The sequence below is a fragment of the Salmo trutta genome, chromosome 30 (genome assembly GCF_901001165.1).
Source record: "Salmo trutta chromosome 30, fSalTru1.1, whole genome shotgun sequence".
NCBI lineage: Eukaryota > Metazoa > Chordata > Actinopteri > Salmoniformes > Salmonidae > Salmo > Salmo trutta.
This window is the reverse complement of record NC_042986.1, coordinates 11,642,435-11,664,042: the sequence shown is the minus strand read 5'-3', so window position 1 is coordinate 11,664,042 and position 21,608 is coordinate 11,642,435. Positions and strand designations below refer to the sequence as shown.

The 21,608-nt window shown below is 42.7% G+C and overlaps 1 protein-coding gene across 1 annotated transcript in view; it reads right to left on the bottom strand.

Annotated features, from left to right (window-relative positions):
• The window catches only part of syt6a (synaptotagmin VIa), a 74,287-nt gene that overhangs the window by 3,846 nt on the left and 48,833 nt on the right, over positions 1-21,608 (bottom strand). The window contains exons 2-5 of the mRNA XM_029722738.1: positions 6,262-6,697; positions 4,477-5,035; positions 2,407-2,527; positions 819-990 (exon numbers count right to left, since the gene is read on the bottom strand). Coding sequence (XP_029578598.1) covers positions 819-990; positions 2,407-2,527; positions 4,477-5,035; positions 6,262-6,697 — 1,288 coding nt within the window. The remainder of the gene's footprint in view (positions 1-818; positions 991-2,406; positions 2,528-4,476; positions 5,036-6,261; positions 6,698-21,608) is intronic.

The window sequence follows — 21,608 nt, the reverse complement described above, 5'->3', positions numbered from 1 at the left end:
TGGTCTGATGAAATAAAAATAGAACTGTTTGGCCATAACATGTTTGGAGGGAAAAGGGAGAGACTTGCAAGCCGAAGAACACCATCCCAATCGTGATGCACGGGGGTGGCAGCATCATGCTGTGGGGGTGCTTTGCTGCAGGAGGGACTGGTGAACTTCACAAAATAGATGGCATCACGAGGGAAGAAAATGATTTGGATATATTGAAGCAACATCTCAAGACATCAGTCAGAAAGTTAAAGCTTGGTTGCAAATGGGTCTTCCAAATGGACAATGACCCCGAGCATACTTCCAAAGTTGTGGCAAAATGGCTTAAGGACAACAAAGTCAAGGTATTGGAGTGGCCATCACAAAGCCCTGACCTCAATCCTATTGAAAATTTGTGGGCAGAACTGAAAAAGCGTGTGCGAGCAAGGAGGCCTACAAACCTGACTCTGTTACACCAGCTCTGTCAAGAGGAATGGGCCAAAATTCACCCAACTTATTATGGGAAGCTTGTGGAAGGCTACCCGAAAGGTTTGACCCAAGTTAAACAATTTAAAGGCAATGCTACCAAATACTAATTGAGTGTATGTAAACTTCTGACCCACTGGGAATGTGATAAAAGAAATAAAAGCTGAAATAAATCATTCTCTCTACTATTATTCTGACATTTCAAATTCTTAATATAAAGTGGTGATCCTATCTGACAGGGAATTTTTACTAGGATTAAATGTCAGGAATTGTGAAAAACTGAGTTTAAATATATTTGGCTAAGGTGTATGTAAACTTCCGACTTCAACTGTAGGTGCCAATATATATTTTTAAACAGTATGTACAAGTCATAGTCCATGACTGAGATGTGCAGGCTGACGTGGTCCATGCTGTCTGGGGGGATGTCGAAGATGATGGCCTCATTGTACGTGGGGTTCAGAGTGTTCTTCTTGATGGTTGTCTTCTTCTTTTTCAAACGCCTCCCGTCACAGACGAGAGACACTTTGACGTAGGGATCTGCCAATGAGAGAAAGGAAAGGTATGAGGTGGTTATAAATTCTATATTCCATAGCTACATTATCTTGAGATTAATCCTCGAACCCAGAATCAAATTTCCTGCAAACACTCTGTCACGAGAGACATCCTGAGAGAATGAGATGACAAGTTTGTCTTTCAATGCTTGGATGTTAGTCTCTGTTAGTGTGATTTGCGATAGAGATGGTGTAGATCTATCTCTATAACACTTGACATGCAGGCATTGTCTCAGCATTTGAGAATCAAAAGCTATTCCAATTACTGTAGGGCCTACAGTGACCTCACCTTAACTCAAACACATCAGTTTTGATACAGCAGCTGCGGCGATCAATTTATTTCCCATATGTATTTCCCATGTGTATTCCACTCCTGCTCTACTTAAACCTAAATATAGCAATAACATCCTTGAAAATGTCTGGAATAATTCGCTGTACATTAAATATTGATGAGTCAACACCTCAGGTATTGAAAGCGAAGCAAGTGAAGGCATTTGACAGAGTGCTTTAACGGGATAAAGTGAAACATTGTTGTGGTGAATACTGATTTCAATCTTCATCTGTCAGCTCCTATGATACATTATTCCAGTGTAATAGTCAGATGTAAGCTGCCCTCAATTCATAAATAACAATATAAGGAGGGCTTGCTTTGCAACCAAATATGCTTCAGGGTACCGTTGATTAGCCATGGTTTACTGCACACAGATCCAGTTCTATTCAGAAACCACTGGGAGACATGTAAATCCTCTGAGGAGTGGTGTTAAACTTGTAAAATGTAAATAAAGATGAGAGGTAAATAATAACATGTCTTATTTTGGTTTGAATGAGTACAACCCGATTCATGACCTTTAACTCACAGTGAATGTCACTTTAATTCCAAAGCAAACATATTTCCTCTAATGGTATCTGGTTATTGATAATATAAATGGAATATGGAACAGCAGACTTTTAGGCTGTGTCCCAAATGGCACCCCATTCCCCACATCGTGCACTACTTTTGCCCAGAGCCCTACACAGTATATAGAGAACAGGCTGCCATTTGGGATGCAAACTTACATAACAATGAACACCGCCTGAAACCTCATAGAAATAAGCTGCTGCAGATGACACCTTCATATTGCCACTGATGAATATTAATAGATTCCCACAGAACTAGAAGCGGTAGAGAGGACTTCCCTTAGTTTGCTGTTTTTATTTGACATTTTATGTGACTGTATCTATAATTTCATATGTAACAGTCAGGGTAGGGTGCATTTCTACTTTCAGTCATTACGACAAACAATGAGTCACACATATGCACGTAGACATGGACACACACGCGCACACACACGCGCGCACACACACGCGCGCACACACACGCGCGCACACACACGCGCGCACACACACGCGCGCGCATACCTACCTGAGTATCCCATGATATCCATGGCCTTGAGGTTCCTGCACTTGATGACGGTGAGAGTGAGTCGTCCAGCAGTGGGTAGGTAGCATAGTGAGAACATGATCTCTCCCAGGTCCACACTCTCCTGTGGGAACAAACAGTAAAAAAATGAAAGTTACACACGCACAGCACTGGAAGGATTCCTTCAGGCCCTACTGACGCAAGGGCAAAAACACTAGGATGGAAATGGATTGTAAAGCCAAAGTCATTACAATTTCCCTCAAGAGCTGTATTTGTGTGAAGCCTGCCATCGCACACAGAACTGACTATCAGGCTCACGCTCAAGAAGTTATAATGAAAAATCTGCAGGACAGTGACAAATGGGCACTCTATGGTCCTTCTGTGGAATTACACATCTAAAGACATACAACTTAGAAAGTTACAGTGGGTTACAGGAAACGAAGCTAAGGAACAATCTGGAGACTGCAGTAATGTTCTCAAATCAGTTAGTTTAAGCATTGCCCCTTTACCCTCTCTGTTTGAAGGCAATATGACCTGCTATTAATGCCTCCTCAGTAAAAAAGTATTACTTTTCAGGGTATTAGTGCAGCGTTGTAGCCAAAGGGCAAGGATTAAAGCGGTGGTTGGGTGTGGCGCGAAGGCATGGGCTGCATGTGTCAATGTTATTTGGGAAAATGCAAAAATCTGGGTTTGAGCCAGGATTAGTGTTGAGATTTAAGATATGGCTATGGCTCAGGTCAGATCGTTTTTTTGAGTTCTGAAGCCATACAACCACAACCCCTTCAATTCCTCTGAGTTTCTAGTCAGCCACTATCATTTAGCACTATATCACCACAGGATGAAGCAGTGTAAACAGTGGGCCTTCCTACACATTTCTATTATGTATTACAGATATTGACTAATCTCCCTCTAACCGGCCAATGATTAGTAAGCAAACCCTCCCGAAATAGTTTGTATGGATCAAACATGCTCTAAGACACTGCCTGATGTCAATAATTCTTTCTCTGTCCTTCTCCCAGCCCGCCCCCTCTAGACTCTTTATCTTCCTAATGCCTGTGGGTTGGTATTATTGATGCACTTGATCTATTAACTATTAACTGAGTAAAGCTGCCGGCTGGTACTCTTCTCCACACAAACCCCCCTCTGCCCAGCTTTGGGGGTTCTCAGCTCTATTCTCAGCTCTAAACATTTACATTTGTAAACAGTACTTTCATCCAGCCCAAGGCTCAGGCTCATGTTACAGGTACATGCTCCTAAACCCCATATTGTCTAATCTACTGCATCCTTAATGAAACAATTCATGAGACATTTAGAACCCCCCTTGTCTGCATACTGCGTACTTAACTTTGCAATTGCCTACAAGATGGTGAGCTAGGGAGTTTTGGCAGTGAGTCATTTCCTTGTTCAATAAAATGTGTGTGCTGAGCAACGAGGCAACTGCTTTCTGCCACTTTAGCAATAACTGCTAGATTATTGAGCGGTGCCTCCAAAGGCAGCTGAAGTTCAACAATACGGGCCACAGTTAATACTCTGACTGAAGTGGCTTCCAGTGAAGAGAAGCATTGAATAGATTCCAAACTGATGCCAACGACATAGTGCACTACTGCACTTAGCACAACAAGACATCCTCAGCACACCATCAAAAAAGGATTAGTGTAAAAATTAATGAGGACTTCAGTGTGTCGTTGGAAGGATCACATTTTTTTGCCCAGACAGTTTCATGACCTTTGTGATGATTACAAGTCCTTGTTATGCCTTTAGCTTATAACTACTGTCATTTCATATGAAGAGAATAACGTCTTACTTTAGAAAAGTATTTATGACACACTGAAAAAAATGTCATCTTTTTTTCTGGGGGGCATAATGATTAGAATGAGGTTATTTTTCTAACTGGTTACACATGTAAACAATGTTAACTCTAGGCTGGTCCCAGATCTGTTTGTGCTCTCTTGCCAACTCCTATGGGCTTTGTCATGCCAAACAATGGCCGTAGGAGTTGGCAAGACAGCACAAGCAGATCTGCGACCAGACTATGTCAACTCTGCTTTAAGTGAGAGACAGACATATTCTTACAGTTGTGGTGTACTGAATGTCCCTCCAAATGTCCGTCTCTCTGGAGAGGTCTGACGTCTCAACGAGGTTATCCACCACCACCTCCCCGATCATATCATGTCTGGAGAACCTGTCAAAGTCAAACACACTCATGTGGAGCTTCCTAACAGCCAGCTCATCATAAGGCACGGGGAACTGGAAGGACTCGTCAAACGTGGGGTTGAGTGTCTTCCGGTGGACGCGCGTCTGGAACTTCTTGCGATCAGGGAGAAGATAGATTTTGACGTAGGGGTCGGAGCTGCCACACAGGTCCTTGGCAGGCAGGTCGTAGGCCTTGAGGATGTTGACCAGGAGGGCCTCGTTTTCATAATCGTACTTCAGGGAGAAGTTGATCTTCCCACAGTTCTTGGCGTTGCTGTTCTTCGCGGACTCGTCAGTGTCCAGGGTCTTCTGTCTGTAGAGCTCGGGTTTGATGCGTCCGATGCTGGTGGGCTGCTCGTCCTCGTCCAAATAGTCATTGCCAAGGTCCAGGCTGATTGACTGCATCTGTCTGGGCAGGTGCCTTTTGAATGAGCTGTGTCTGCAGAGACAGAGGAGACGGAGGAGAGAAAGGAGGAAAAATACGAGAACCTTATAAAACCATGCAATCGGTAGTAGCAAAGGGCAGTGTATACAAAGGCAGAGACAGAGGAGAGAGAGGGGGAAATATAAACTACTTCATTGTGATGCCTGGAGAAGTCAGTGTTTGAAGAATTGTGCTTGATTGCCCAGCAGGTGAATTCAATTCCAAGTGGGTTTTGAATCTTAATAGTGTTTCTGGAACCTAGAACCGTATGGTCCTCGATTCAATTTATTTTACTCAGTAGTACAAATAGTCCTCATCTTAGGGTCTGTTATTCAATACGGCTATGGGGTCTTTCAAGACAACAGAACATAAAGATGATGTTATTGAAAAACTATTTGAGATACATCCAATAATCAGACCCCCCGTTGGAGTTGTGGCTATGTGGAATAATAGCTGTGGGATTGTTTTACTGGTGTTTCCCCCCACGCTTTTAAGTGTATTCCATTACTTCTCATGAAGTGATCTGGAGATATTAATTACCATATTTTAAATTAACAGCACCAAATGGCTCACAGGCAGAAAGTATATGGGCTTGGGAGGACCAAAACAAAATGAAACATAATTGCCTTTTTTGCACTGTGATAATTATGCAGAAACTGTATTTTTAAATGGCTGCGGAATAACAAATTGGATTCAGATAAAAAATGAATGACTAACTTTCTCAGTGCAGTTATTAGGAGATTTGTGAGGTCCCTATGAGGATTCTTTATAACTGACCATTGATATTTCTGCTGACTACCAGACCCATTCAGTTTTCTGAATGTATTTGTGTGTCAATGTTAGTGTGTGTGTGTGTGTGTATGTGTGTGTGTGTGTGTGTGTTTGTGAGTGTGTGTATGTGTGTGTGTGTGTGTGTGTGTGTGTGTGTGTGTGTGTGTGTGTGTGTGTGTGTGTGTGTGTGTGTGTGTGTGTGTGTGTGTGTGTGTGTGCGCGGCTGTGGAATACTCAAGTGGATTTAGGTAGATTAAAAATACATTTTCCATCTTTGTTGCCATTATGTGAATATTTGGCCTGTACTGTCAGGTTCCCATGAGGGTTGCCAATTCCTGGGATTCTTTAGAACTGACTATTGATATTTCTGCTAACTAACTGAGCCTTTTAGTTTTCTGACCACACCTCAGTGTGTGTGTGTGTGTTTGTGTGTTTATGTATTCATGTCGATGGCGAGGGTGTGTGCTAACCTGGAGGAGGAAGCAGGCTCAGTGGCCTGCCGCTGCATGCGTTGAGTACGCCTCATAAAGTGCTCCCTCATTGAGAGCTGCACCTCTGCTGGGATATCAGGTGACGTGTGGCTTATCTTCACAGCAGCCTCCAGGAAACCCATGGAACCCATCGGGTCCTTCACTTTCTCCGTTGCCATGGTGATCGGTGACTTCTGCTGGTTGGGGCTTGGGAGGAACTGGTGCTGAGGAGGGTGGATGTGGAGGTGGAAGGGGGGGCAGTCGTCTGGGGGACCGCAGGCCGGGGTCAGGGCTGCAGAGCTGGAGGAAAGGGCTGCTGCCGCCTTGTTCTGCCAGTAAGGCACCCAGCACAGCTTCCAGGAGGCGAAGGCACAAAGAGTCAACAGGACAAGTCCGCACACCACAAACACGCTGAGGAGGAGGCCAAAAGTGACATCTGGAGAAGATCCGCAGGGACCAAACGCAGGATCACACAATATGGACAAACAGATGGTGGAGACAGTGAGAAGAAAATCAGAATCAATTAGATTGAAACACAAAATATGGAAGAGTAGATTAGTACGGCACAGTGGGTGCAGCATCACATTAACACCATAGATTGGTATTGCTGTATCAGTGGTCAGCCAAATGTTAACTATCCAACCTGTTTTCGGAAGATTGATGATCATATTGTACATTTGTCTTCATTGCTGTATGGATGTGTGTGATAAATACATAAAAGCTCATCCTTAGAAATGGACTCTGCATGAGGGAATAAAGCGCCACTGTTCACCCCTGCACCTTTGTTACTGTTTTTGTTTTGTGAACGAAACAGAGGTGAGGTGCGTCGAGCAGTGTGGTTCAAAACATTGCAGTACACATTTTGTTGTTCTATCACGTGTGCAATGATGTCCGAGGGAAAAAAACAGTGTTGGTTGTTTGCAGTAACTTCTTTGTTGTTGTAATATCCCAAACAGATGTGGCAGTTCCCCCATTAAGGATTACAGTTTTAAAGCAGTAAAAAGATAACACACACACACACAGACACACACACACACACACACACACACACACACACACACATTGCAGTAGCACACACTTTGTTAGACTTGCAACTGAGTTAAAAAGTAATTACAGTTAACTCTGATAAATTATAAATAGGCATATCATCTATTTCAATAGCAACAAAGACTCTTGGGATAACTGCCGCAGAGATAGTTGCATCAATGAATGGGTTGTGTTTCTAGCCTATCTGTACGTGTGTGGGTGTTAAGACGAGACGGGGGTGGGGTGGGCTTGGAACAACCCAAGTCATTTATTTTTCAACATTATGAATATGCTTTCTGGAAGAACAAATGGGATCCAAAGACCTGGAGAGCCAACGAAAATGCTGACAGGCAGCACCAAGCAAACATTAATATGAATTGAGAAGGCATAGAAGAAACACCACATTGTTGGCTTGGCTTCACCCAGTGTTATACAGTAAATATATTCTTGATGCAATGTAATTATTTTTCTCCACCTGATACTTGCCAACGTTTCCATACTTCCAGAGTGGAAAATTGACTTTTATTTCTTCGGTTTTGCTGCAGCATTCGTTCTTTGTTGCTGCAGTCTTGATTACTCTGACTTGTCTGCAATAATTCACACTGAACAGTCCCTGAGCATCTTGGGGCTTTCTAAATGTATTCTGACTCCAATCTCAACATAATTCCCAACTGTTAGATAGATAAGACGACCTGCTCCGAGGCAGATTCAATTAGTTCCTTTTAGAAATTCAGCTGGCTCAACTGTTTCCCAGTTGAATGGACAAATATGAGCATATGTTAAACATTATTACTGCAGGATATTTGTTTGTTCAACAGTTACATTGTAGCCTATGACATAATATTTAAACAGGAAGATTTGCAAGTGGTTCAAATGAAACACGGATGGAATATCAACATGGATTCTTCTTTTTCTACATTTGATCCTTTCAGAATCCTTTCACACGTTACGTGATCTTGTATTATTATTAGATAACTTTATGCATGCCTTACGGTTTCCAGTGCAGTTCTAACTTTCAAACGTGCACAGATAAAAACGGTTCATTTTTACTCAAACGAAAACTCTCATGTTCAGAACTATCCAACAAATCATTTTTTAAATTGAGTGTCCAGTACGGAGCGCTTTAGGCTTATCCAAGATGGGAGACTAGATTTCCAAGACTGGAGGATTTGTGCCTCTGCTCCTAGGGGATTTCAACATTATCCCCGGCCATGACTTTTCCTTGTCAACTACCATTCCTCACAGTTCTGCCAAAGGACAGTGTTGACCAACCTATCACTGGCACATTTTTCATTTGCTGTGATGAAAAATGAGAAGATACAGTAGATTGATGGTTTATGTAGACTATCTGAAAGGAGCATAGAATGGATATTTTATGTCGCTGAAATGGTCTACGATGGCTGAGAAGAATTTTCCCAAGATATGTAACCACCGATAACATTAAACACATTACCAATTGGTTGTTAAAGGGATACTTCAGTCTTCCAGTCATTGCGCTAACACTTGTTAGTATCCGTTTAATTATCCTAAGCACATATTTATTTCCCAATATGACAGCATAACCGGACATTGAATCATCGGAACACGGGACCAAAATATTGCGTGCACTGACAGTCTGTCACAAGACACTTCCGCACATTAGATCGTTGACATACAGATCGTTGACATATCAGAGCTCAATTTGCTCTACATATAGTGCTGTCCACACTAGAGACAGTGATGTACGCCCACAGCTCTAGACAGTGGGCTGTGAAGTTCTATTTTCTCTCTGTGTGATGTAATGTACACACTAGACAGTGCTGCAGCTGTAGATACTGGGCAGCGGGGCCAAGGTCCACTGGGGGCTGATCACAGTGCAGTCTTTTGTGTTCCTTGACAGACAGACAGACAGACAGACAGACAGACAGACAGACAGACAGACAGACAGACAGACAGACAGACAGACAGACAGACAGACAGACAGACAGACAGACAGACAGACAGACAGACAGACAGACAGACAGCAGCTGCATCCCAAATGGCATCCTATTCCCAATACAGTGCCATACCTTTAACCAGACATATGGACTCTCAAAAGTAGTACACTATGTAGGGATTAGGGTGCCATTTGGGAGGTACACAGAGTATTGGTCATGGTGCAAGGGTGTGTGTTCCTTCCCAAACAGACAGACAAATAGTATAGGGTAATGAAGCAGAGCAGTGTGAGGCCGTTACTCCAAGTGGGGTGCTGGGCCCAACCACACTGAGACAGACAGACAGACAGACAGACAGACAGACAGACAGACAGACAGACAGACAGACAGACAGACAGACAGACAGACAGACAGACAGACAGACAGACAGACAGACAGACAGCGTGGGAATGGACTGACCTCAGGATTTAAAACAATATTGATGATCACATCCCCCCAAGACGGATCAGCTTTACAATCAATCAACAGGAATTGTTCAGGACGCCTTCTCATGACAGAACCAGTCAGCTTAGGCTACTCAATCGATACTCTCAGAGGTTGACACAAGAAAATATTGAGGTACGATGCAGTGGTAGATGATTGACTACTGCTATTTTAATAGCACAGACATAGCATCTGGGCTTTATCTCGAAGCCAGCTGGAGTACTCCCAATGGTTTAAACATCAATATGGTGTCTTGCATTATTGGCTCTCCCTGGGCCAATATTTTTTTATTCATTACATCACACCATGATGTAAATGAGAAAGGTCCAACCACAGTAAATACTGCTTCCTTTCACCCAGCTTTGAGCTTTTCATCCCTTGGTCCCTCCCTCCACACAGCTCTAAGCATCAACCTCTCCTTCCTTCTATCCCTCCCTTAAGCTCTCCCCTCCCCCATAATCGAAAACATTCCCTTTAAGTGAGATTAGTTTTTTTAACCATTCCTCTCCCTTACTGAACGGTTTGTCCTGTCTGAACTAGTTTCATTTGGCTAGTGCAGTAGTGGTACATGTACAGTGCCTTGCAAAAGTGTTCATCCCCTTGGCGTTTTTCCTATTTTGTTGCATTACAACCTGTAATTTAAATAGATTTATATTTGGATTTCATGTAATGGACATACACAAAAAGGGCCGTGGCTCTTGTGGCGCGATGGGTAACGATGCTTCGGTGGGTGTCAGTTGTTGATGTGTGCAAGGGTCCCTGGTTTGAGCCCGGGTTGGGGCGAAGAGAGGGATGGAACCTACACTGTTACATTGGTGCCGTGACCCGGATCATTGGTTGCTGCGGAAAAGGAGGAGGTCAAAGGGGGGGGGGGTGAGTGTAACCAATGTGAAATGGCTAGTTAGTTAGCGGTGGTGCGCGCTAATAGCGTTTCAATCAGTGACGTCACTCGCTCTGAGACTTGAAGTAGGGTTTCCCCTTGCGCTGCAAGGGCCGTGGCTCTTGTGGCGCGATGGGTAACGATGCTTCGGTGGGTGTCAGTTGTTGATGTGTGCAAGGGTCCCTGGTTCGAGCCCGGGTTGGGGCGAAGAGAGGGATGGAACCTACACTGTTACATATGTATTCACCCTCTTTGCTATGGAGCCCCTAAAGAAGATCTGGTGAAACCAATTACCTTCAGAAGTTACATAATTAGTTAAATAAAGTCCATCTGTGTTCAATCTAAGTGTCACATGATCTGTCACATGATCTCAGTATATATACACCTGTTCTGAAAGGCCCCAGAGTCTGCAACACCACTAAGCAAGAGGCACCACCAAGCAAGCGGCACCATGAAGACCAAGGAGCTCTCCAAACAGGTCAGGGACAAAGTTATGGAGAAGTACAGATCAGGGTTGGGTTCTAAAAAAATATCAGAAACTTTGAACATCCCACGGAGCACCATTAAATCCATTATTAAAAAATTGAAAAAATATGGCACCACAACAAACCTGCCAAGAGAGGGCCACCCACCAACACTCACAGACCAGGAAAGGAGGGCATTATTCAGAGAGGCAACAAAGAGACCAAAGATAACCCTGAAGGAGCTGCAGGAGATTGGAGTATCTGTTCATAGGACCACTTCAAGCCGTACACTCCACAGAGCTGGGCTTTACGGAAGAGTGGTCAGAAAAAAGCTATTGCTTAAAGACAAAAATAAGCAAACATGTTTGGTGCTCGCCAAAAGGCATGTGGGAGACTCCCCAAACACATGGAAGAAGATACTCTGGTTAGATTAGACTAAAATTGAGCTTTTGGAAAAAGCTATGGCTGGCACAAACCCAACTCCTCTCATCACCCCGAGAACAACATCCCCACAGTGAAGCATGGTGGTGGCAGCATCATGCTGTGGGGATGGTTTTCATCGGCAGGGACTGGGAAACTGATCAGAATTGAATGAATGATGGATGGCGCTAAATTCAGGGAAATTCTTGAGGGAGAATTGTTTGTCTTCCAGAGACTTGAGACTGGGACAGAGGTTCACCTTCCAGCGGGACAATGACCCTAAGCATACTGCTACAGCAACACTCGAGTGATTTAAGGGGAAACATTTAAATGTCTTGGAAGGGCCTAGTCAAAGCCCAGACCTCAATCCAATTGAGAATCTGTGATATGACTTAAAGATTGTGGTACACCAGCGGAACCCATCCAACTTGAAGGAGCTGGAGCAGTTTTTCCGTGAAGAATGGGCAAAAATCCTAGTGGCTACATGTGCCAAGCTTGTAGAGACATACCCCAAGAGACTTGCAGCTGTAATTGCTGCAAAAGGTGGCTCTACAAAGTATTGACTTTGGGGGGGTGAATAGTTATGCATGCTCAAATGTTAAGATTTTTTGTCTTATTTCTTGTTTGTTTCACAATGAAAAATATTTTGCATCTACAAAGTGGTAGGCATGTTGTGTAAATCAAATGATACAACCCCCCCAAAAATCCATTTTAATTCCAGGTTGTAAGGCAGCAAAATAGGAAAAATGCGAAAGCGGGTGAATAATTTCGCAAGCCTCTGTATCTGTGATTCAACCCTTATATTTCCACAACATCAATCCATGTGTTTGAGCCTACAAAGGCCTTGTATCAAAAGACCACTTGAAAGAATATGTTATGTTTCTGGATTTATAATTGGGAAAAAAGGAGTCATAATTTAAATGTATTTGTATTGTTTTGTCTTGAAAGCTCAGAAGCTCCAACATACATTTATATCAACATCAAGCTCAACGCTGGCGCCAGTAGGCCCAGTAAAAGCTCTACTGTAAAGTAGCCTATTTCAATATAAGGATAATGGAAGATAAAAAGGGCTGGCTGAGACCTCAGCCAATATAGAGTGCTACCAAGCTAGGCCTTGGCTGGAGCATATGCAGCCTTTCAGAATGGCCCACTAATTTAATTAAGCATTGTTTTGAAGCAGAGTCAAAGAGAAAACGGAAGCCCTGGGGTTTTTCACCTCAAGTGCCTTCAAAATATAACCTGGTTTCCATAGAAACCTAGTCATTAGACAGATGTATGCACTCTCTCCTGGCTGTTATGAATCAACTCAGCTCTCCAGCAAAAACAAGACTGTCCAGTCCATCTTTGCACAGACCTAAGAACACGATGCAAGAGTTACCAAATACACTGCTTGCAGTGCACAACATGAGTTGTATTGCATTAGTAATGATGCATTAGAACTTGTATTACAGATGTTGCAGTCCACAATGCAACAAGGAGAGTGTTTAATGATAAGCCAAGGTTGACCTTTTGGATTTAAATCTTTCAAGATCCTTAAGTATCCATGGTGATCAAATGAATTAAAATCTTTGGTGTGTATTGCTTCGCTCATTTTCTGGAAAGGGAAATCTCTGAGGAAGGTGGGAGCAGCGGTGCTATCCCTGCCCTGTGCCCCTCAATTACAACTCAAGGCTCTCCCTCCAACAACACATCGCCATGACAGCTGATATTTCCCTGTGAAGGAGAGGGGAGCCACAGCAATGGAGAGTGGCTCAGAGTCACGCTGCTATCAAAGACAGGGGCATTCAGTTGTGCTATAATATCACATCTCCTAGACATCCCACTAAGCACAGACTAGTGATGCAGGGTTGACTCATAACTCGCCGGGAGAGTTTAGGGTCATGAAATATTGCGTGGATGAAGGGTGGGTGGGTGGCGGGCGGGTTGAAAAGAGAAAAACAATACCTTAACAAATTCATAAATATATAATTCTTGGGCAATTTATATCTATAGGCTACACTGAGGTTTTTCTTTAATTATTTTAGGCAATCTGGCATTGGTGCATAAGCCTAAATCTTAGGGCCTAACTGTAAGTGCACCAAGGGCGCAAAATAGCCTACACGCCAATCCCCAAATGAAAGCAGAAAAGGTTCATGTCGATCCAAAGAGGCAAAAAGGACTATGTCGGAGTTTAATTCAGTAAGAGAAAAAATGTAGTTGAAAATAAAGAGTGTAGAGGGCCAGAAAAGTAGCCTAATGTTTGGGAAATATTTGGTGAAGTGGTGAAAGAGGATGATAGCAGTGCCGGCTATGTTATGTGTGATGATCATGAGGCGCTATACAAATCCGACAGTCACAAGATGGGTACTTCAAATAGGCTTATGACGCGCCAGGCGAACTGTAGCCTATCGTTCAGGTGGGCTAAATGGAAACTGAAATCTAGACACTGATTGTAAGTCTATAACCTCTCACAGTATTAATATTAACTCCTGCAGAATTAAGCATTTCTTGCGGTGAAATGATAGGCCTAAAGCAAATGTAGGCAAACTTTTGACTCTGGAACGGGAGTGGAGAAATATGATTTATTTCTTTCAGCATCTTGAGAGAATGCCAATGCCCAGTTAGATACCATCTGTAGAGGTGCTGCCTTTACCAGCATATTAACAGCTGATCGTATTTCAACCACAGAAAATACGCATCCAAGCCGAACTGAAATCTTATCAGAAACATGTTGGGTAGTTTGCACAGCTTTGTATTTCCTTACAACCAGTCAAACTGATGTAATTTTGAAATTTTGCACAGAAAATATTTCCCTTTTTTTCCCGTTATTGCATTTTATCCCCGGTACCTTAACGTATTTTCTCTGCTTCTTTCGCAGAGATGACGGAGAAAACTTTACTGATGTCAGCTTACACTGAACAAAAATATGAATGCAACATGCAACCATTTCAAAGATTTTACTGAGTTACAGTTCATATAAGGAAATCGGTCAATTTAAATAAATAAATTAGGCCCTAATCTATGAATTTTCCATGACTGGGAATACAGATATGCATCTGTTGGTCACAGATACCATTAAAAAGTTAGGGGAGTGGATCAGAAAACCAGCCAGTACCTGGTGTGACCACAATTTGTCTCATGCAGCGTGACACATCTCCTTTACATAGAGTTGATTAGACTGTTGGTTGTGGCCTGTGGAATCTTGTCCCACTCATCTTCAATGGCTGTGCAAAGTTGCTGGATATTGTCGGGAACTGGAACACGCTGTCGTACACATTGATCCAGAGCAACCCAAACATCCTCAATGGGTGACATGTCTGATGAGTATGCAGGCCTATAAAATTACATTGGAGGTGGCTTATGGCAGAGAAATTAACATTCAATTTTCTGGCAACAGTTCTGGTGGACATTCCTGCAGTCAGCATGCCAATTGCTGACTGAAACAATTCCAATCTGTTTCATTGTGTTGTGTGACAAAACTGCACATTTTAGAGTGGCCTTTTATTGTCTCCAGCACAAAGTGCACCTGTGTAATGATTATGCTGATTAATCAGCTGCTTGGTATGCCACACTTGTCAGGTGGATGGATTATCTTGGCAAAGGAGAAATGCTTACTAACAGGGATGTAAACAAATTTGTGCCCAAAATTCAAGAGAAATGCGCTTTTTTTGCATCTGAAAATATCTGGGATCTTTTATTTCAGCTCATGAAACATTCGACCAACACTTTACATGTTGCATGTTTTGTTTTTTGCACTAACACTACACAGCTGATTCAAATAACTAACTCATCATCAAGCTTTGATTATTTAAATCAGCTGTCTTGTGCTAGGGCTAAAACCAGAACAGAAACTCTGTTCTAGGGCATCGTACAGTATAACAACAGAAGATAAGCTGTATGTAGGCCTATCTAATTATAGACAAGTTGACTGACAAATAGCCTACAAATTATAAGCAGAAGCAATCTACAAAAAATATCCTGCACCCCGTCAAAACATTGTTCAGCAGTCTGTAGCTGTAGCCTACAGCACATTGTCTATACTAGCAGGTTAAAGCCAATTTATGCTTGATCCAGAGATGTGGTCCGGAGTCTCCCAGCGATGCCGAGCACCGCCCGAAGTTTGTAACATTGCAGAGGAATCTGCATAGCTCCACATTGACATGATTGGTTGACGGTAGGGGGGCGGTACATCCTGTTTAAACACAAACTCACTTCCTTAACAACTCCCTGACAACAAAAATTGATAACTTTAACAAAAGGCTATCAGAACAAGAACAAAAAACACCTTTATGACCTTGTGTCTGGATTTCAACGACACGAAAATTAGTTTGAACTCCTGGAAAGATATTGGAAAGGTAATGGGGATAGATGTGGTAAAGAGGTCAATGGAATGCAGAACGTGGGGGACAGAAGGATGCTTGATTGTTGCACATTCAACAAATCTGATGTAACAAAGTGGATATTTGTACATCATGATTGATGTACAGGCCCACAATGTGGTTGCTAAAATCCGATTTGGATATTTCGCTTTTTTCGCTGAATAACATTTAGAAGTTGTCCCTTTTCATGTTTAGAGAAAGTATCTGCTAAAGATTTTCACTTTATCGCATACAGTCAGCCGTTGCAGATGGGTTATTAGCAATTGCGGGTGGGTGCGGGTGAACAAACAGCTGACCAGTGCACCACTAGCACCGACGTCAATTTAACGTCTATTCCATGTTGGTTCAATGTAATCTCATTGTTAAGAGGGCACGACAAAATCTATTCCCCCTCAGGTGACTGAAAAGATTTGGCATGGGTCCTCAGATCCTCAAAAGGTTCTACAGCTGCACCATCGAGAGTCTCCTGACTGGTTGCATCACTGCCTGGTATGGTAACTGCTCGGCCTCCGACCGCAAGGCACAACAGAGGGTAGTGTGAACGGCCCAGTACATCACTGTGGCCAAGCTTCCTGCCATCCAGGACCTCTATACCAGGCGGTGTCAGAGGAAGGCCCTACAAAAGACTCCAGGCACCCTAGTCAAAGACCGTTCTCTCTGCTACCGCACGGCAAGTGGTACTGGAGTGCCAAGTCTAGGTCCAAGAGGCTTCTAAACAGCTTCTACCACCAAGCCATAAGACTCCTAAACACCTAATCAAATGGCCTACTCTCTGCTGTTGTCATCTATGCATAGTTACTTTAATATCTCTACCTACATGTACATATTACCTCAACTAACCGGTGCTCCCGCACATTGACTCTGTACCCCCCTGTATTTAGTCTCGCTATTGTTATTTTATGGCTGCTCTTTAATTATTTGTTACTTTTATTTCTTATTCTTATCCATATTTTGTTCTGTTTTATTCGGCGCATGTGACTAATACAATTTGATTTGATTTGAAATTACATGGAAACAACATTGATTCAACCAGTGTGGGCCCAGTAGGATGGCTCTTTTGTTGGGATATGATTTCAACCATTTCATTGCTTTGAAGTTTAGACAAGTATCAGACAGCTGTGAAACCCTAATATTACTGTTAAAATGTACTATTTAGATGTGCAACTGTGGCATTTCCAAACTCCCCAAGTGAAATTGGCTTTGAAAGACCTGTAATTTAAAATTCTGTATTTTCCAGTGGGGAATCTGTTTTTCACACAATTTCAACGTTCACAAGAAATGCAAATATCTTAAGACACAGTACAACATCATAAAAAGATCACAGCATTTGTATAGTATACTAGTATAATTGAAGAGTAGTATACCCAGGAAACTACAAGAAGATTAAAGGCAGGGTTCCCATGTCCCTATTATCTCCTTTACTTCTAAGTATTCTAAAGCACGCCCTTCCAGGCATGCAACAATGGGCTCTCAATGGTGGCTTCTCTTTCTTCACTCCCTCAGGGGGTGAAATAATGGGTTCTGATCTAGATGCTGCAGCACCTGAGCCATTTTAGATAGCTGCATTTCATGGCTTTCTCTTTTTTATTGTTCTCTCTTCCTCGTTGCAATCTAAAATCCTCTAATCCTCTGCATCCCTAAATCCTTAAGCTCCACAGCATGCAAGGAAGACGAGGGTTAGGCTCCAACATATCTGCTTGCCTGCCTGCTTGCCAGAGGTGTGCGTAAATGTCCAGTAAATCTGCCTGCCTGCTAGAGGTGTGAGGAGTAAATGGGAATGGATTATGTGAAAGAATATAAGACACCCTCACAGAAACATTCTCACACTGAGCTGGGGTGAGGTCTACTATTAGATAATGGTGTTAATTAGGGTTGGGGCTAGATGGAATCCATAGTAGCAGTATTCCTGATTTTGTGTGGAGAAAATGGGATGGGATTATGGAAAGGAAATGTAAGACAAAGTCCCTCACAATAAATATTAATTTAAAAAAAACATTCTGCCCACACCACGTTGTCTCCATGCTGCTTGTTTACTTTTAATAACCGTTTCATCAAAACTGCATTTAACACATTTACCAATGTCATAGGTTTTTCCTCGCTCTGCTATTTTCATTCAACGTTTTCACCTCGGACACTTTATTTGGACATGATTTTACAGGACCTCAACAACAAAAAGTAGTAACATTAACGCTATGCCATCTAATTGTAGTCGCTGTACTCATAATACACAGGAGAACTATCGCCTTATGGTGAGGGTAGCCGAGTTGGAAGCCCAGCTTCAAATGCAATCATTAGTCAAGGGCAATTTAAGTGTAGGAAAGGATGAAACAGCGTCTTTGCCACCAGTAAGTACAGATAGTAGTATAAATCCCCCCCGCACAGTCCCCGCAGCCAGACAATTTTCTCAAGGCTTCTGGAAAGAAATGCTGTGAGCATACTCAACCGGTGTCGCTCATTCAGCCGACAGAAACTTTCAACCGGTTCTCCCCATTAAGGTAAGAGTTGGAGTCAGAGGCCGAGCCTTTTCAAGTCTCTCCTACACCCGTTACGAGGTCTGAGCCACCGAAGACTCCCACGATTAGCTCTGACAAATTGAAAACCCTAGTCATTGGCGACTCCATTAGCCGCAATATTAGACTTAAAAAGAATCATCCAGTGAATCATCCAAGAATCATAAACTGCTTACCAGGGGGCAGGGCTGCCGACGTAAAGGCTAATCTGAAGAGGGTGCTAGCTAAGGCTAAAACTGGTGAGTGTAGGGATATTGTTATCCACGTCGGCACCTAGGATGAAACAGTCAGAGGTCACCAAGCGCAACATAGCTTCAGCATGTAAATTAGCTAGAAAGGTGTGTTGGTATCGAATAATTGTCTCTGGCCCCCTCCCAGTTAGGGGGAGGGATGAGCTCTATAGCAGTTTCACAACTCAATTGCTGGTTGAAAACTGTTTTCTGCCCCTCCCAAAATATAGAATTTATAGATAATTGGCCATCTGTCTGGGACTCACCCACAAGCAGGACCAAGCCTGAACTGCTGAGGAGTGACAGACTCCATCCTACCAGGAGGGTTGCTCTCATATTATCTATCAACATAGATAGTGCTCTAACCCCTCTAGCTCTACATTGAGATAGGGTGCAGGCCAGGTAGCAGGCTTTTAGCCAGCCTGCTCAGCTATCCCCATTGAGACCTTGTCTGTGCCTCGCTCTATGTCGGGCAAAACTAAACATGGCGGTGTTTGCCTTAGCAATCTCACTGGAATAAAGACCTCTTCCATTCCTGTCATTACTGAAAGAGATTGAGATATCTCACATATCAAATAGGGCTAAAACCTCTTAAGGATTGGACACTTTTTAAAAATTTTCGACCCTAAAATGACATACCCAAATCTAACTGCCTGTAGCTCAGGAACCAAATCTAACTGGCTAAAAATGTATTATTCCACTCTCCTCTCCTAAAACAATAGCATGGTATTATTTCACTGTAATACAGTTGTACTTGTGGATGTATTTCAAGGCCTACCTTCAAAATCAGTGCCTCTTTGCTTGACATCATGGGAAAATCAAAAGAAATCAGCCAAGACCTCAGAAAGAAAATTGTGAACCTCCACAAGTCTTGTTCATTCTTGTGAGCAATTTCCAAATGGCTGAAGGTACCACGTTCTCTGTACAAAAAATAGTATGCAAGTAAAAACATCATGGGACCACGCAGCCGTCATACCGCTCAGGAAGGAGACACGTTCTGTCTCCTAGAGATGAACGTACTTTGGTGCGAAAGTGAAAATCAATCCCAGAACCACAGCAAAGGCCCTTGTGAAGATGCTGGAGGAAATATGTACAAAGGTATCTATATCCACAGTAAAACTAGTCCTATATTGAAATAACCTGAAAGGCTGCTCAGCAAGGAAGAAGCCACCGCTCCAATACCACCATAAAAAAGCCAGACTACGGTTTGCAACTGCACATGGGGACAAAGATCGTACTTTTTGGAGAAATGTCCTCTGGTCTGACGAAACAAAAATGGAACTGTTTGGCCATAATGACCATCGTTATGTTTGGAGGAAAAAGGGGGAGGCTTGCAAGTCAAAGAACACCATCCCAAACGTGAAGCACGGGGGTGGCAGCATCATGTTGTGGGGGTGCTTTGCTGCAGGAGGGACTGGTGCTCTTCACAAAATAGATGGCATCCTGAGGGAAGAAAATGATTTGGATATATTGAAGCAACATCTCAAGACATCAGTCAGGAAGTTAAGGCTTTGATCGCAAATGGGTCTTCCAGATGGACAATGACCCCAAGCATACCTCCAAGTTGTGGCAAAATGGCTTAAGGACAACAAAGTCAAGGTATTGGAGTGGCCATCACAAAGCCCTGACCTCAGTCCTATAGAACATTTGTGGGCAGAACTGAAAAAGTGTGTGTGAGCAAGGAGGCCTTCAAACTTAACTCACTTACACCAGCTCTGTCAGGAGGAATGGGCCAAAATTCACCCAACTTATTGTGGGAAGCTTGTGGAAGGCTACCCGAAACGGTTGACCCAAGTTAAACAATTTAAAGGCAACGCTACCAAATACTAATTGGGTGTATGTAAACTTCTGACCCACTGGGAATGTGGTGAAAGAAATAAACGCTGAAATAAATCATTCTCTCTACTATTATTCTGACATTTCACATTCTTAAAATAAAGTGGTGATCCTAACTGATCTAAAACAGGGAATTTTTACTAGGATTAAATGTCAAGAATTGTGAAACTGAGGTTAAATGTATTTGGCTAAGGTGTATGTGAACTTCCAACTTAAACTGTAGGTATTGTAAATTGGACAGTGTAGTTACTGTAGATTAACAAGAATTTAAGCTTTCTGCCAATATCAGATATGTCTGTGTCCTGGGAAATGTTCATGTTACTTACAACATCATGCTTATCGCATTAGCCTAGGTTAGCTCAACCGTCCCGAGGGGGACCCACCAATCCTGTAGAGGTTTGTTAGATCTCTCACTTCCAAGGCAGTCATAGTCAATGAACTAATCACTGATCATAACCTTGATGTGATTGGCCTGACTGAAACATGGCTCAAGCCTGATTAATTTATTGTGTTAAATGAGGCCTGGTTACATTAGTGAGCACATCCACACATCCCGCAAAGGTGGAGGTGCTGCTAACATTTACGACAAAACATTTCTATAATTTTTATTTTTTGTTACTGCGTATTCGGCTTTTGAGCTTCTAGTCATGAAATCGATGCAGCCTACTCAATCACTTTTTATAGCGACTGTTTATAGGCCTCCTGGGTCGTATACAGCGTTCCTCACTGAGTTCCCTGAATTCCTATCGGACCTTGGCAGATAATATTCACATTTTGGTGACTTCAATATTCACATAGAAAAGTCCACAGACCCACTCCTTAAGGCTTTTGGAGCCATCATCGACTCAGTGGGTTTTATCCAACATTTCTCCAGACCTACACATTGCCACAGTCATACACTAGATCTAGTTTTGTCCCTTGGAATAAATATTGTAGATTTTTCCACATAATCCTGGACTATCGGACCACCATCTTACTATGTTTGCAATCGAAACAAAAAATCTGCTCAGACCCCAACCAAGGATTATCAAAAGCCATGCTATAAATTCTCAGACAACCCAAAGATTCCTAGATTCCCTTTCCCAGACTCCCTCCACCTACCCAAGGATGGAGTACAAAAATCTGTTAACTCTGGCGCATGTGGGACGAACTCGTCCCACCTACGTAACAGCCACTGAAATCCAGTGGCGCGATTTTTGAATCGTTAGAAATACTATTACTTCAATT